The sequence below is a fragment of the Dunckerocampus dactyliophorus genome, chromosome 21 (assembly GCF_027744805.1).
Source record: "Dunckerocampus dactyliophorus isolate RoL2022-P2 chromosome 21, RoL_Ddac_1.1, whole genome shotgun sequence".
Taxonomy (NCBI): Eukaryota; Metazoa; Chordata; class Actinopteri; order Syngnathiformes; family Syngnathidae; genus Dunckerocampus; species Dunckerocampus dactyliophorus.
Genome location: NC_072839.1, coordinates 6,248,819 through 6,266,248, shown reverse-complemented (window position 1 = coordinate 6,266,248; position 17,430 = coordinate 6,248,819). Strand labels below are relative to the sequence as shown.

General features: G+C 40.4%; 1 protein-coding gene across 6 annotated transcripts in view; it reads left to right on the top strand.

Annotated features, from left to right (window-relative positions):
• The window catches only part of slc12a7b (solute carrier family 12 member 7b), a 73,493-nt gene that overhangs the window by 51,827 nt on the left and 4,236 nt on the right, over positions 1-17,430 (top strand). For 3 of the 6 annotated variants that reach the window (XM_054764976.1, XM_054764979.1, XM_054764982.1), the window contains exons 6-24: positions 7-137; positions 595-836; positions 947-1,158; positions 1,842-2,009; positions 2,131-2,229; positions 4,454-4,511; positions 4,881-5,055; positions 5,978-6,096; positions 6,362-6,460; positions 6,840-6,959; positions 7,211-7,315; positions 8,898-9,066; positions 9,972-10,167; positions 10,284-10,453; positions 11,307-11,438; positions 12,467-12,574; positions 12,832-12,942; positions 14,904-15,079; positions 17,213-17,227. In XM_054764976.1, the coding sequence (XP_054620951.1) occupies positions 7-137; positions 595-836; positions 947-1,158; positions 1,842-2,009; positions 2,131-2,229; positions 4,454-4,511; positions 4,881-5,055; positions 5,978-6,096; positions 6,362-6,460; positions 6,840-6,959; positions 7,211-7,315; positions 8,898-9,066; positions 9,972-10,167; positions 10,284-10,453; positions 11,307-11,438; positions 12,467-12,574; positions 12,832-12,942; positions 14,904-15,079; positions 17,213-17,227 (2,605 nt within the window). The remainder of the gene's footprint in view (positions 1-6; positions 138-594; positions 837-946; positions 1,159-1,841; positions 2,010-2,130; positions 2,230-4,453; positions 4,512-4,880; positions 5,056-5,977; positions 6,097-6,361; positions 6,461-6,839; positions 6,960-7,210; positions 7,316-8,897; positions 9,067-9,971; positions 10,168-10,283; positions 10,454-11,306; positions 11,439-12,466; positions 12,575-12,831; positions 12,943-14,903; positions 15,080-17,212; positions 17,228-17,430) is intronic. The other 3 variants (XM_054764980.1, XM_054764978.1, XM_054764981.1) reach the window with 3 other exon arrangements.

Here is a 17,430-nt window from a genome sequence, read left to right as displayed (position 1 = left end):
CCCCAGCTGGGGGCTCCTACTATATGATTTCCAGATCTCTTGGTCCTGAGTTTGGTGGAGCTGTCGGTCTCTGCTTCTACCTAGGCACCACATTTGCTGGCTCCATGTACATCCTGGGTACCATAGAGATTCTACTGGTGAGTCAGCACGTCATATATAAAGTACACTCCAACCCGTGGAAGCCGACCCCGTCGACAACCCGTGTGGACCCACTCAATTCCGGGTCCAGCGTGTTCTTCCTATTACATACATGCTAAATCTGAGATCCAAAGGGGTCATCTACAAAAAATGGGTGGAGTGAATCAACAACAGCAACATAAGTGCTGTCTAGTTACACAGACCATTAAAACGTGCACAGTGTGACTTCCTGTTCACTGCAAACCCAGCTTCAAAATAAATGCATGGCAGTATTAACCTAGATTCTACTACTGCAACTAACTTTGTGCAAGTCAGCATGTTCAAAGCTATTTTCAGTTACTCCTTATGTCAACACACTGTATCGTTTTTTTTGTTGCACATACTGTTAAGTGATATCCAGGAGTGGCGATATAAAGCAAGAAGCTAATTTGCAACATCATTCCTTCCTCCTTTCAGACTTACATCGTGCCTAAAGCGGCCATCTTTGTGGCGGAAAAGAAGGAGGATGAAGTTGACGCGCTCCTGAACAACATGCGTGTGTACGGCACATGCTGCCTTACACTGATGTCTGTGGTTGTCTTTGTGGGAGTCAAATATGTCAACAAGCTTGCGCTCGTCTTCCTGGCTTGTGTCTTTCTGTCCATCCTCGCCATCTATGCTGGCGTCATCAAGACCATCTTCGAACCCCCTGACTTCCCGTGAGTCCAGTATACAGTACACCAGAACACCTTCATCGACTGTCTAGTTGCCAAAGTAGTCATGTCATTACTTAAAAGGATAACTCTTACTCTCTTCTCCTTCTTTATAGTGTTTGTATGCTGGGGAATCGCACCCTGCAGAACCACAACTTTGACAAGTGTCTTAAGACTGACGTCATCGATAACATGACCGTGACTACGCAGCTGTGGAAGCTGTTCTGCGATGGGCCTGAGCTCAACGCCACCTGCAACGATTATTTCAAGAAGAACAACGTGACCAACATTCAGGGCATCCCTGGACTCACCAGTGGAGTCATTTCAGGTTTGAGCCAACATACACTACATACTGTACGCTAACCCGTGCGTATAGACTATCATCAATTAGAGCATGACCAGTGGGCTGCACCCAGCCTTTCTCAAAGGACCGCTATGTATTTGTGGCGTGGTATGATGTAATGATGTCATCTTTAGATTTGCATAATTGGCTATGCCACATTTGCCCAAAGTGCGTGGAAAACAAATATTTTTCGAATTACAAATGGTTGCTAAACTGTCACCTTTGAGGTGCGGGAGGCGCCCACAGCAGCACTTGTTGCTCATTGAGAAGAACGATACGTGCTTCCATGTCAGACTCTCCAAAAGTAGCCAGACTCTCCAAAAGTCTCTTCACTATTTTGCAACACAGTCACAAAGTTGGCAACACTGGTCCCTCCTGCGCCGTCTTCTTATTCTCTGGCAGACCAGGCGCGTTATAATGTGTTTATGAGCAAGGGCGAACGGGTACCCCGCCACAAATGCATTTGGACCGCCACAAATAAATGAATGTATCTTGTCGTCAAGACATACTAGTATAAAAAATAATTTTAAATCATTTTGTCTTTGGCCAAAGTCACAATTAAATGTGCAAGAGATGACAAGTTTTGGTTATGTCGACGTGAGTCAGCCAGGGGCGAAGGGCGTTGCTGTACTAATTTCTGAGTGTCTGTATTTCTGCTCCTCTTCTAGAAAATATGTGGTCCGCATATGGCCCCCTGGGCATGTTGGACGAAAGCAAGAAGTTGTCTTCTACAGAGGGAAGTAACTCCACCCAGGATATCTTAATGCCGTACGTCGTCAATGATATCGCCACCTTCTTCACCCTGCTTGTGGGAATCTATTTCCCCTCGGTCACTGGTGAGAGCGCTATCGTACATAACGCGCAGTAGTTTCCATCTTGTGATCAGCATTGTCAGCACTGGACTTTGAGCCTCTTTGAAAGATTTCATCCTTTTTGTTTTTGTGACCTCGCTTTTAGGAATCATGGCTGGGTCAAATCGATCAGGTGACTTGCGGGACGCCCAAAGATCCATCCCAGTTGGAACCATCCTGGCTATCTTTACCACCTCTATCATCTGTATCCGTATACGTGTCAGCATGACACTAAAGCTGAATAGATTTATTGATTAAAAAAAAGTGAATGGTCTCAATTCAAATGAACAAAATTCCAAAAAGCCACTCTAAAATCATATAGATATGTGTCCCGTTATTGTTCATTCAATATCTCACTATACTGTAGCTTTGAGGGGAGTTGCTGATGGAGTACCTATTTAGTATCCATTTAATTATAAATAACAATTAAAAACCAAGTTTGTTTTTAGCGCTGAGTCGTTGTTATCCACATACAATAGTAGTTCATTGTTAAGTGTTAACTTACCTTAACTTACTAGTAAGCTGCACCTTTCTTACACAAACTGAGGTGCCTCTGACTATGCCAGGGTTGTCCAAAGTGCTGCTTTGGCACATCCATAAAAATACAGTTAAACAGGAAAACTAAAAAACAAAAAAATGCAAAATTGAAAGAAAAGAGCATTAATTTCATCAGAATAGTTGAACTATTGGGAGAATAAAGAATAAAATTACAATATTCAGAAAAAAGTGGCACTCTTTCAAGAGGAAAAAGTCATACATTTACAACAATATAGTCATAATATTATAAGGGAAAAAATATATTTTAAAAGTATGAAGTTGAAATATTATTATTTTTTTAAAAGTTGTAGTATCATGAGAAACAATACAAAGACTAAAGATGCAACTTTTGGGAAAATTAGGTTGTAGACAGTTAAATTAAGAGAATAAAATTGAAATATTTTGGGATAAAGTCATAATATTATGAGAAACAATGGGTCTATACAATTCTAAAATGTACAGTGGTGTGAAAAGGTGTTTGCCCCCTTCCTGATTTATTATTTTTTTGCATGTTTGCATCATCAAACTAATTTAAATATTAGTCAATGACACAAATGAACACAAAATACAGTTTTTAAGTAAAACGTTTTATTATTTAGAGAGGAAAAAAATCCAAACCTACATGACCCTGTATGAAAAAGTGATTGCCCCCTAAACCTGAGATAAATTGAGATTTATTTTCTAAAGCTTTGGGACTCCAGCGAACCACAGTGAGAGCCAGTATCCACAAATGGCAAAAACATGGAACAGTTGTGAACCTTCCCAGGAATGGCCGGCCAACCAAAATTACCCCAAGAGAGCAGCGACGACTCATCCAAGAGGTCACAAAATACCCCACAACAACATCCTGCTTGCCTCAGTTAAAGTCAGTGTTCATTACTCCACCATAAGAAAGACCCTGGGCAAAAACGGCTTGCATGGCCAAAGACCAAAACTACTGCTGAACAAAAAGAACATTAAGGCTTGCCTCAGTTTTGCCAGAAAACATCTTGATGATCCCCAAGACCAAAATACTTTGGAAGGTGTGTGTCCCATTACATATGGCCTAAAAGTAACGCAGCGTTTCAGAAAAAGAACATCATACCAACAGTAAAATATGGTGGTGGTAGTGTGATGGAGTGGGGTTGTTTTGCTGCTTCAGGACCTGGATGACTTGCTGTGATAAATGGAACCATGAATTCTGCTGTCTATCAAAAAATCATAAAGGAGAATGTCCGGCCATCTGTTGGTGACCTCAAGCTGAAACCAACTTGGGTTCTGCAGCAGGACAATGATCCAAAACACACCAGCAAGTCCACCTCTGAATGGCTGAAGAAAAACAAAATGAAGACTTTGGAGTGGCCTAGTCAAAGTCCTGACCTGAATCCTATTGAGATGCTGTGGCATGACCTTAAAAAGGCGCTTCATGCTGGAAAACCCTCCAATGTGGCTGAATGACAACAATTCTGCAAAGATGAGTGGGCCAAAATTCCTCCCCAGCGCTGTAAGAGACTCATTGCAAGTTATCACAAATGCTTGATTGCAGTTGTTGCTGCTAAGGGTGGCCCAACCAGTTATTAGATTTAGGAGGCAATCACTTTTCCTCACAGGGACATGTAGGTTTGGATTTTTTTCTCCTTTAATAATAAAAAGTTTCATTTAAAAACTGCATTTTGTGTTCAGTTGTGTTGTCATTGACTAATATTTAACTTTGTTTGATGAGCTGGAACATTTAAGTGTGACAAACATGCAAAAATAATAAGAAATCAGGAAGGGGGCAGACATTCTTTCACACCACTGTACAGTATGTATGGCTACTACAGTATATGGGAAGCCTTTCATTCTGTCCATTGCAATGGAACAATGCAGTTTGGATGTTTGAATTATTTATTCCCCTTAACAGTTTTCCTCAGATTTCAGCAGCGTGGTGTTGTTTGGCGCCTGCATTGAGGGCGTTTTGCTTCGAGACAAGTAAGACTTGAACACGCATTGCAATACTCTGCACACATTGCAAAAGCTAGTCCTTGCTCCACAAGTGTTTAGTTTCACAATCACTGTTGCAGAATCACATGACATACTTTGTATTGATGAGGATTTCTTGCTGACTCAGGAAAATTTGTGACACGTCATGGCAGGTGTAACATGGAGTGGGTCAAAATAAAGTGTTTTTGGTATCTTTATGACAGAGGGTGATCAAGTGTAAGACGTATACAACCTACATAACTCAACAAAGGATGAAATATACTGCAGTGTCAAACATCGTGTGTACAAAATGAGCTATTAAATAATGCCAACATGCCCTTCCCACGCATTTTGCAGCTAAATTACTTTTTCTTGTAGGTTCGGCGACTCTGTCAAAGGGAACCTCGTTATCGGCACGCTGTCCTGGCCCTCACCGTGGGTCATTGTGATCGGCTCCTTCTTCTCCTGCTGCGGCGCGGGACTGCAGAGTTTGACCGGAGCCCCGCGCCTGTTGCAGGCCATCGCACGAGACGGCATAGTACCTTTCTTACAGGTGAGGAACTGACAGCACCTGCAAAGTGGGGGGGGGTGCCTCGATCCAAATATCAACACTATCCATACCTTCTAAGTTTGTTTTTTTTCACAAATGTCTTTGTTTTCATTAAGTTGCTTTTGTTTAGAGCTGCAACAGTTAATCAGCAAATTGATGATTAATCTATTATCCAATTAATCAACAACTATGTTGGTATTTTATTGTTTTTTTTATTTAAAAATGTAAATCTCCTCTGATTTCTGCCTCTCAAATGTGAATTTATTCTTTCATTTCCTTAGTCATCTGTGAAAGCTGTTAATCGACTAAGAAAATAATCGTTAGTCGCAGCTCTGCTTCTGTCGCTCCTGTTTTAATGTCACAAACAGGACGGAGCCGCCTGTGAGTGCGAGCAGTGCTTGTGCTCTTTGGAAAGAGCGACACGCGCTTTCATGTCAGAGTCTGCAAAAGTCTCATTAGATTTGTCATTTGTTTTTTTTTATTTGAATGTTGGGAGACCACTTTGATATTTTTATTTTATTTTATTAATAAAAAGGTAAAGCCTTTTCTTTTTACATATATTTAATAATCAAAGGTTTGTGTTATTAATTATTAGTATCAAAATTTCAATTTTTTTCCCTTTACATTGTGCCTTTTTCCTCTATTTTTCCCATTTTATAGTTTGTTTGTTTTTTTAGTGTTTAATTTTATTTCTACAACGTGCTGCAGGCCGGTAATGAACGAGTCCCAGGCCGCACTTTGGACACCGCTGATCCAGCCGGATCTGATTACTTGCCACAAATAAATGTATTTATTGGACACCCTGATATTGTTACATTGCTGATATTGTTATGTAAACAAAATCAGGGAATATGTTTGGATCAGTACCAAAAGGGGGCATTGCTTCATCCTTAGCCTTTCACGCTTTTTAATGTGTCATTTTTAGGTGTTTGGGCACGGGAAGGCGAACGGAGAACCCACCTGGGCTCTCTTGCTGACCGGTGGCATCTGTGAGATCGGAATCCTCATCGCTTCTTTGGATGCTGTGGCGCCAATCCTTTCAATGTGGGTGTCTTTGCATTCTTTTTGCTCCATAAAACATGGAGTTAGGACTCAAATCTCAATCCAGGATAGACCAATATCTGAACAAAACCTACTTTGTGTTATAGGTGACAAAGCAATTGAGTGAGCCCATTAATAGTGAATACATTTTTTAACATTATGCCAAAAACGGTCCCTGGGCCGCACTTTGGACACCCCTGGCGTAATGCAATAGGTCATACAGCAAGGATTCAAATGGGAAAAATTGTAACAGACTGTTTTCCAACAGGTTTTTCCTCATGTGCTACCTGTTTGTCAACCTGGCCTGTGCAGTTCAGACTCTCCTGCGAACCCCAAACTGGAGACCACGCTTCAAATATTACCACTGGTCTGTGATATGATAGATGCTCTATAATTCATTATTCAGAGGGCAGAATGTGGAAAAGTCCATTGAAACCTTTTAGAGTTCCAACTATTGACCTAATTGATGTTTTCCCCGATGCCTATTTTAGGCACTCGCACACCAATACACCTCAGCATTAAGATTAATTCCACAGCAAAGGCTGCAGACAATACCTGCCACCAACATTGTTCCCTGTGAATTTCATCATTTTACTCCACGTTTAAGCCTCTCCGCTGTCCATTCCAAAATGGGTTTTCTGTGCCTCCGCTAATGAGGCAAAAAAACCACAACACGGTTCTACAAATAGGCGGGCTTTCTAATTAGTGGACTAAGTCTTGTTAATTGTTAATTGTTTCTTTCACAGGACTCTGTCCTTCCTGGGAATGAGCTTGTGTCTAGCGCTCATGTTCATTTCCTCCTGGTACTATGCCATCGTTGCCATGGCCATCGCTGGCTGCATCTACAAATATATTGAATACAGAGGGTGAGGACTGCCGTACATTGTGCACAGTGTGCCCTGGAATGCTGTGTATGAATGACAAAAAAAATATAGAAAAAGCTAGCTTGTGGGGCTAAAAGGTCCCAAAAATTTCACAGAGCAGAAAAGAGGATGCATGTTTACCTTAGCGAATGAAATGTGTGATTTAGCATAGTTGGTATGCTGGTAATTGTATTAAATTACATGATACTATTTAAGTAAAGTATATAACGGTTACAATGTGTGTGCTTTATCAGGGCAGAGAAGGAATGGGGTGACGGCATTCGAGGCCTGTCGCTAAACGCAGCCCGCTTCGCCCTCATTCGTCTTGAGGACGCGGCCCCCCACACCAAAAACTGGAGGTACTGAATATGACTACAGTAGTCTTGAATTTCAAAGCAGTGCTGTAGAGTTTGTGTGTGTGTATTTTTCTGTGCAGATTTCTGAGTGACAGTTTTTCATTTAGGGCCCAAGCACCGAGTAATAGCGGTGCAAGGGCCCTATTTGGACGTTTGCTCCCCTTTTTGGAGGCTTTAACATGCATGAAAACGCACCAAAGTTTGCAAGTGGATCACACCGGGTGTAAATTGTGATATTTCCTGAACACAAATCTTCAATCTAATCTAATCTCATCACTAAATTTGGTGGAGACGCCAAAAAAATTTAAAAAAAATGTGCATTTAAACAGGTAGTTGGCCATTTTAGTCTGAACCATCCATATGGGTCAAAACCGGGGGTCGTACTTGACGAACTCCTCTTTGGGACTTTGACCAAATGAGGCCAGAAAAACCCCACGGATACTAGACAGATGGGCGATGAAAAATTAGGAAGGAGGTTAGCCTACGCAATAGGAGGTGGGCGGGGCATGCCATCAAACTTTACCATCAATGCAACGTTTCGCCACAATGTAACTTAATCATTTGACTCCGCAAGGTGAGCCCTCCATCATAATTGGTGCATATGATGATGATGATGAGAGTCTAAATCTATGCTGTGGTCACTTCCTGGTTTAGTCACAGCGTCACTCAGTGGCAACAGGAAATGACAAAAAATAAAGCCGTGAATTGTGTGACTGACTGGTCACCGTGGGTGCCCGGGGGCCATTTGCGGCCCTTTTTTTTAATTGATTTTGCTGGCCCCAGTATATTGCCATATGCATGCATGCGCAGAGTGGTTTCAGCACCTTGCCGCGTTTGCTCCATAGAACAACGGAAATGAATGGAGTGAGACCTTTTGTCAGTCATATAGTCTCTTCATCTCGGTGAGTAGAGGTGGCGACGGTAGCATAAACACAGTGCAGAAGAGAACAGCCTCATGAGGAGCAATACAAGTTGACATATTAGAAATTAAATGAGGAGATTGCTATATACTGCACTGTATTGGCATATGGGGGGCAGTGGCACAGGAGGTGGAGCAGGTGGTCCAGAAACTAGAAGGTTGATGGTTCGATCCTCGCTGCCTGGGGTGCAGACGTGTTTCCGTCAGACAGAAAGTCGCAATTTTATGAGGATAATATTAATAATATTGAGGAAAAATTTGAGTAGTATAGAGTTGAACTGTGTTTTTTTTTAAGTTGTAATATTATGAGGAAAAAAATAAAATAGTAACTTTTGGAAAATTAGGTTGGGGGAAAAAGTCCAAATATTATGGAAATAAATGTTGCGCGTAGAAAAATTTACAAGGAGAAATATTTGAAAAATGTAATTTAAAAAATTAAATTAGAAAAATTAAAAAAAAGACTGAAGTTCATATTAAAAATTCACTTTTTTTTTTTTTTTAACCTCCAGTGTACCACAAAGCTGAGATGCATTTAAAAAAATAAATAAATATATATATATATATATATATATATATATATATATTTTTTTTTTTAGAGAAGAGGTAAGAATCCAATCTTCGGTGCAATTAAATGACTTTTTTTTTTCTTTTTTTTTTGGTATCCAGGCCTCAGTTGTTGGTGCTCTTGAACCTGGACTCGGACCAAGCGGTCAAACATCCTCGCCTGCTGTCGTTCACCTCTCAGCTAAAGGCTGGGAAAGGCTTAACGATAGTGGGGAATGTATTGGAGGGGACTTTTCTTACCAAAGAGACGGAGGGGAAGAGGGCTGAGCAGGTATGGCGGTTTTTCCAATGTGATCACTGACATCATAAAAAGCTGTAGATCCAAGTAGGTCAGCATTTTTGCCCATTCACTGGGGGTCTTGGTCTGTAACCACCATGAATAGCGGGGGGAAAAGAGCAATAAATGGACACACCCATACAAATATGCATTTAAACAAAAAAATACATATTTATTATTGTGTTATTGTTGTGTATATTTCACTTTCTTGGCTTTGCTGTGCGTCCATGGCTGTGTTTTTGCCTCTCGACGTGACGTCACAACTTCATTTCACTCTGATTTTATTGTTACTGCCAGATGACAGCAGTATGACAAACACATTTTATTAAGTGAGGGTAGTACTTCTCTTTTGTTGTTTGGTGACATGAGAAATTTCAATCAATTCAATCAAACAGGCTCAACTTATGGAAAAAGGACATTTTTTGTAGGTCATGTCAGAATTGTTGATTACGTGTTGATGAAAAACAACAAAATAAACTATAGAATATAAACTTAAATATAAACTTAAAATTAAAAAACAGTATCTCCACAATAATTCAGCCTCAGTTTGAACGCTATATTACTAAATAATATATATAAGAGCTGCGCTGAACATTGGGTTGAGAATCCGGGCTTTTGGCCCACCGGTCAGGGCTCCTGTCCCCCATTTCGAAGGTCCTGTTTTCGAGCCCCGGCACAGGCAGTCTCAATCAGGCGGGTTACATATGCAATACATAAACAAGTTTAAAAAATATATATATAGTCTTCCTCACATAGCAGGGGTGTCCAAAGTGTTGACCGCAACTCGTTTTTTATTGGCCCCTGAAACATTGTAGAAATAAAACGGCAAAAAAATGGAAAATAAAAGAAGTCATACTGTAATGAACATACGAATAACAAGTCTCTGCCATTCTCTCCAGAACATCAAGTCTGCCATGTCGGCAGAGCGGACCAAAGGTTTCTGTCATGTCGTCGTGTCTTCCAACCTCCGAGATGGGGTCTCTCATCTCATCCAGTCAGCCGGGTTGGGAGGCATGAAGCATAACACCGTCCTCATGGCATGGCCTGGAACCTGGAAGCAGTCCAATGACCCGCAGTCGTGGAGGAATTTCACAGGTACAAATCCAGGCGGTGGACCCAAAATGAGGATAAATGATGGATAATGCGTGGTGTGCTGATTACTGGGTTAGTTAAGGAGGAGAGTGTCATATTATCTCTCTTCGTCCATCCAGAGACAGTGCGGGAGACCACATTTGCCCACCAGGCATTGCTTGTGGCAAAGAATGTGGACAGCTTCCCCACCAACCAGGACCGCCTGGGCGAGGGCACCATCGATGTGTGGTGGGTGGTTCACGACGGAGGCATGTTGATGCTGCTGCCCTTCCTGCTGCGACAGCACAAGGTAGGCGGGCATGTGTGTTAAAAGTGTATGTTTATTTGGCACATAGAAAAATCTCACGGTACGCCACCACACAAAAATGACTTGTGTTGCACTAGTAGCAACATGCGGCTACACATGTTAATTATGTACCTTGTGCCATCTAGTGGAAGAGCATTTAAGTGTCCTGCTCGTCACTGTGCATCAGTGGTATTCACCATTAATTGTGCTCACATGTATGCGCGTGTGCATGTGTCTTGTGTGATTGGGTTACAAACATGTGCACATGCGCATGCACAGCATACCCGACTGTAATTAGATAAGATATGATATGCCTTTATTAGTCCCACAAGGGGAAATTCCAGGTTTACAGCAGCAAAAGTACAAGATCACACAATAGCAGCTGTGTACATGTTGATCAAGCCACGGGTTTATTGCATGGTTAATGCACGGTTTATTGCACAGTTAATGCGCAGGATTTTTGGAGCAGTTTTTGTCTGACAGCTGTCGGAAGACGTGCGACACCTCTCCTTCACACACCTTGGATGTATCATGCTGTCACTAATGGAGCTCCTTAGTTTTTGTCCATCATGGAGGACAGTCTAGCTGTCATCCTCCTCTTGACCACCTCCTCCACCTGTTCCAGAGGACATCCCAGGACAGAGCTGGCCTTCGTAATCAGTTTGTCCAGCCTCTTCCTGTCAGCTGCTGTGATACTGCTGCCACAGCAGGCCACACCATAGAAGATGGCCACAACAGAGTCATAGAAGGCTTCTCTACAGTCACATTAGTTACATACCCTGAAGGAAGTAAAAAGCTACTACAGGACACAAATTCCAGCCTATTTATTAATCTGTTGTCTAAAACTCTTCTTCAGGTGTGGAGGAAGTGTAAGATGCGCATCTTCACCGTGGCCCAGATGGATGACAACAGTATCCAGATGAAGAAAGATCTCCAGACCTTCCTTTACCACCTGCGACTCAATGCAGAGGTGGAAGTGGTAGAGATGGTAAATGCCATTCTATAAAACAAAACATTTACTCACACAGATGATAAAATAAGGGATGAAACAATAAAATGACTCACACCGAAAGGAATAAAACAAAAATTACTCACACAAATGATGTCATAAGGAATAAAACAATAAAATGACATACACAAATGATTTACTAAGGAATAAAATACTAAAATTACTTGCACAAATTATATATTAAGGAATAAAAAAATAAAATGACGTACACAAATGATTTACTAAGGAATAAAATAATAAAATGACTTACACAGATGATGTCATAAGGAATAAAAAAATAAAATGACATACACAAATGATTTACTAAGGAATAAAATACTAAAATTACTTGCACAAATTATATATTAAGGAATAAAAAAATAAAATGACGTACACAAATGATTTACTAAGGAATAAAATAATAAAATGACTTACACAGATGATGTCATAAGGAATAAAAAAATAAAATGACATACACAAATGATTTACTAAGGAATAAAATAATAAAATGACCTGCACAAATTATATAATAAGACATACAAAAATAAAATGACATGCACAAATGATTTACTAAGGAATAAAATAATAAAATTACTTACACAAATGATGTAATAAGGAATAAAACAATAAAATTACTCACACAACAAGGAATAAAACGATAACATTCCTCACACAAATGATGAAACAAGGAATAAAACAATAAAAATACCTACACAAACAATGTAATAATGAAAAAAAACTATACAATTACTCTTACACAAAGGCATAAAATGCTAACATTAATCACGCAAATGATGTGATAAGGAATAAAACAATAAAATTACTCACAAAAAGGAATAAAATGATAACATTAATCATACAAATGCTGTAGTTAATGAATAAAACGATACAATTTCTCACAAAAAGGAATAGAATGATGTCATTACTCACATAAATGATGTAGCAAGGAATAAAACCTTGTCATGTTTGAAGGTCTATGATGGTTATCATGGCTGGTGGTGGTGATGGTGAATTTCTCCTGTGTGCAGCATGACAATGACATCTCAGCCTTCACCTATGAGAAGACTCTGGTGATGGAGCAGCGGTCCCAGATGCTGAAACAGATGCAGCTTTCCAAGACCGAGAGGGAGCGAGAGGTACAAAAACGGATTCACTCTTGTCTTTGGTACTCCCTTTTTGTAACATTTTCCTAACTGACCGAATAATTCTATGGTTTGATGTGAAGGTTTGTTTGCATTTGACTCCCCGGTGATTAAAAGCACACTTCCAGCATCATCACCTCCTACTGTCCAGTTAAAAACACAACTCTATAGTCTCTCTGGCACCAAATGACAGCTGACCGCTTTCCCTGTTTATGTGCCATCACCTTTCCGGGCTATGCCGCACCACTCAGATTCAGAGTATCACTGACGAATCGCGTAACTCAATCCGGAGGAAGAACCAGGGTGCCGGCCAGGGCGCAAGCCGGCAGTCCTCTCCGACGGAGGACACACAGGAGGATGAGGTAGTAGATTTTGTCAACCCGCAGTCCCTTTGTTGGATGGCCCGGCTTCACAAAGTATAACCTACGGCTACAGTCAATTGAATAATTTTGTCATTTTAATTAGTTTCACCAGGTTTATAAGAGCTGCTTTGTGAATACCCCAAGCTTGCTGCCCAAGCCTCCATTATATCTAACCCCCCCTCATTTAAATCATTCCATAATACATTTGATGAAAGAATGTACAGTATTGTCACCAAAACTGAACTCAACATACAGCAGGTCATATCTCAAGGTCATTTATAATGGTGATAAATCCAAATTATTTCCTGCTTGGATTATCCTCCATGTCATGTGACAGTATTGTCCATTTTATCATAACCAGAGTCACCACCTTATCCCCCTTCCACCTTCAATGTGTCACGGTGACGACATTTGAATGATGCAGTGAACTTGGATTACAATAACGATGTTATTGTTCAATGAGTGTCACACACAGTATTGGCAGCTATCATCTTTATAAAAGCACAATCGGTCTTTCCTATTGGATCTAATTGTGGCTGATGTGAGTTGTAAAGTCAAGAGAACGTCACTCTAAAATGTCCCACCTGGAACCAAGCGTCATCTCTGCATTCTAATTTGCATTTACCTGCCCTCACCTGCTTTATCAATACATCATTTTCCTTTCCAGTCTAATTAGCAACTCTTCCATCCGACTTCATTTTTACCCCAACACTGTTGTGTTCTTTTTGCACTAGCTGGGTCCTATTCACCAAATGATCTCCTGATGGATTTGATCAATTGCAGTTTGTTTCAATTGGTCACCTGGTGCCTCGAGGCGCTAATCTAACTGGTTGTTTCACAACATGGTATCTAAAAGTTGAGCGCTCGCATTTCATAAATTTGGACTGCCACAAATCGATTTGGCCGTACCGTAACTCAGTAGATGGCATTGTTGCTCTGCTTCGAAACACACCTCATTTGCGCCGCATACAGACACATTCAGTCGCATACGGTGGTGCACAGGAAGTGGTCGAAGGCAGTTCAGCTTGCTTTAGTAGTGTGCTCTTTGATTGCGAGCATTTCTGGACTATATACTGCACCGGTATATTAGCCGCATCCACTAAATTTCAAGAGGAAACAAAGATTTGTACGTAAATAGGCCGCACTGGTCTATAAGCCACATGTGTCCACGTTGTAGCATGGGATATTTAGCACACAGAGGATGATGATGTTATACAGAAAGATTTTTTTAAACTTTAAAACTCATACAGTGCCGAACAGTACGTGTAATACGCTTCATAGCTGTTACTCATAGCTGTCCTCGCCCTCCTCCTGGGAACTAAAACCACTGAAATCGTCTTCTTCACTCTCGGAACCGAACAGCTCCGCAATTCCCTCGCCACCCACCCCGCCAGTATCTCTTCGTCCAGTCCCAGCAGCCACTCTGCCCAACAGATAGACTGTCAATGATGTGTGCATTCTCCGTAAAATCAGTGCACACTTACAGTACATGGCGCACAGGAAACCTCATGATTGTCTTTGCCAATCACGCGTGCGTGTTGTATCGTTTATGCTCTGTTGTCATATCAGGATAATGCCACACATGTCTTATGAAAAAGCTCTGTTTTACTTATCCACACATAAACACAGAGCCAGATATTTTGGGAATATCCATGTGGTTCTGCGTCATGGGCAGTTCTACAAATGAGACCCACCAGGCTTGTGTATCTCTATTGTCCGTGATGATGAATATGCATCTCCAATAGGATTCTGCATCATAAATCTATTATTGAGACAGGTGATTGGTGAATGAGGCCCTTTGTGAGGTAGATTGTAAAGTGTTGTGGTGTGTGATGTACTGTTCTTCATCCCTTCTGTTGTGGTGCCGCCTGTAGCGCGTATCCTCCATTTTCATACTTACTCCTGTTTACGTAAGCATCCTGTCTTCCAGCTCGCTCAACCCATCTCCATGTCCCCCTCAGGCGCAACTCATCCATGACAGAAACACGGCGTCCCACGCCTCCATGAACAACAAGTCCGAATCTGGACCCGAGCACGTTCACATGACCTGGACCAAGGAGAAGCTTTTCACCGAGCGCAGTCGCAACCGCGAGTGCAACTCCAACGTGGCCGTACGAGACCTTTTCAACATGAAGCCGTAAGTCTCATGCTGATGCATCAAGGCTTCAGATACGGTAGATGTTGGAAATGATGGGGTTGCTCTCCACGTGCACACGCAGTCATTGAAGAGGCTGCTTTTTAAAGGAACACTGTACACACGCTATTTTTCGATGAAGCCAAACCTCTGCCAATGTTGAAATATTTGTCAGATATGAACATAATGGGTCAGGATTTCAAAACAGAGCCAGAACTTCCACATCCCAGCCGACAAAACGGAAGATATTCCTACATAAACGACAAATGACTCAAACTACAATCTCATCTGGTAACATTTGACAGCGATAAAAGCGTCAAAACATGTTAAACTGGATTTTTGACAGTTGCATACTACCCATAAAAAAGGAACAAAGCAATAAACATACTCGCACAAATGATGAAATTAGGAATAAAAGAATAAAATTATGCACACAAATGACATAATATGTAATAAAATGATACAACTACTCACGCAGATGATGTAATATGGAGTAAAATGATGAAATATGCTCACACAAATGATGAAATTAGGAATAAAAGAATAAAATTATGCACACAAATGACGTAATATGTAATAAAATGATACAACTACTCACACAGATGATGTAATATGGAATAAAATGATGAAATATGCTCACACAAATGATGAAATGAAGAATAAAATGATACAACTACTCACACAGATGATGTAATATAGAATAAAATGATTAAATTGTTCACACAAATGATGAAATGAGGAATAAAATGATACAACTACTCACACAGATGATGTAATATGGAATAAAACGATGAAATTGCTCACACAAAGTAATAAAACCATAACATTATTATCATTATTCACACGAATGATGGAATGAGGGGAAAAAAGGATAAAATGACTCACACAAATGATGTCATAGAGAATAAAACGACAAACTTGCTCACACAAATGATGAAATTAGGAATAAAAGAATAAAATTACGCACACAATTGACGTAATATGGAGTAAAATGATACAACTACTCACACAAATGATGTCATATAGAATAAAACGATGAACTTGCTCAGACAAATGATGAAATGAGGAATAAAATGATACAACTACTCACACAGATGATGTAGTATGGAATAAAATGATGAAATAGGCTCATACAAATGATGAAATGAGGAATAAAATGATACAACTACTCACACAGATGATGTAATATGGAATAAAACGATGAAATTGCTCACACAAAGTAATAAAACCATAACATTATTCACACAAATGGTGAAATGAGGGGGAAAAAAAGGATAAAATGACTCACACAAATGATGTCATATAGAATAAAACGATGAACTTGCTCGTACAAATGATGAAATAAGGAATAAAACTATAAAATTACTCATGTACAAAAAGTAATAAAACGCTAGCGTTATTCGCACAAATTATGCAAAAAGGAATAAAGCAATATAATTAGTCACACAAAAAGTAATAAAACGATAAATTACTCGCACGAAAAGAGGAATAAAACGACAAGCTTAGCCGCACAAATGATGTAATAAGTAATAAAACTGAAAAAATGACACAAAAAGGAATAAAATGATAACGTTACTCACACAAATTGTTTAATAAGGAATACAAAAAATGGCACACAAAAGAAATGGAATGATAACATCACTTCCTCGATGTCATCAGGAATAAAAGGATGACATCACTCACAGAAGCAAACAATCAAATTACTCCCAAAAAGGGATAAAAGTTACTCACATAAATGAGGCAGTCAGGAATAAAATGAGTACTCAGATGATGAATTAATGACTAAAAATGACATAAATGATGAAATGACCTTGGCTGAAGTCATAAGTTGGCGTTGCTTTGCTCCCAGTTTTGAAGGCAGCATTTTAGATAGAAGTCAGAGGTCAGATGAGAGTGAAATGGGACAAGTGTGCATGGCATGAGCATTTAGGCTGCAGGTGCATGCACTTTGGGCCATTTGCGTGGGTGGGCGGGCCGGCCCAGGCGTACACTAATGTGGACTAACTCCTCGTCTGTTATCAACAAGTCATCCACACACCCGTGAGCAGTTAGAAGCATGACGTGTGGTGCAGAGTGCTGATATTAGATGCATCTAAAGCCTGTCTCTATCATTCTGTCCCATTTTTCTCCTTCTAGAGAGTGGGGGAGCCTGTAAGTTGCATTCTCTTTGCTCTAGACTGTGTGTGTGTGTGTGTGTGTGTGTGTGCGTGCGCTCTATGTCTGTGTCCTGCAGCGCATGTGCCCATACATCTTTGTGTGTGTTCATTGTATTCATGTGATTAACCTGCATATCATGTCAGGTACTTTTACAAGCAAACTTGTGCTTTCCATCTCCAAGTAGGAAGTAGGAGTCC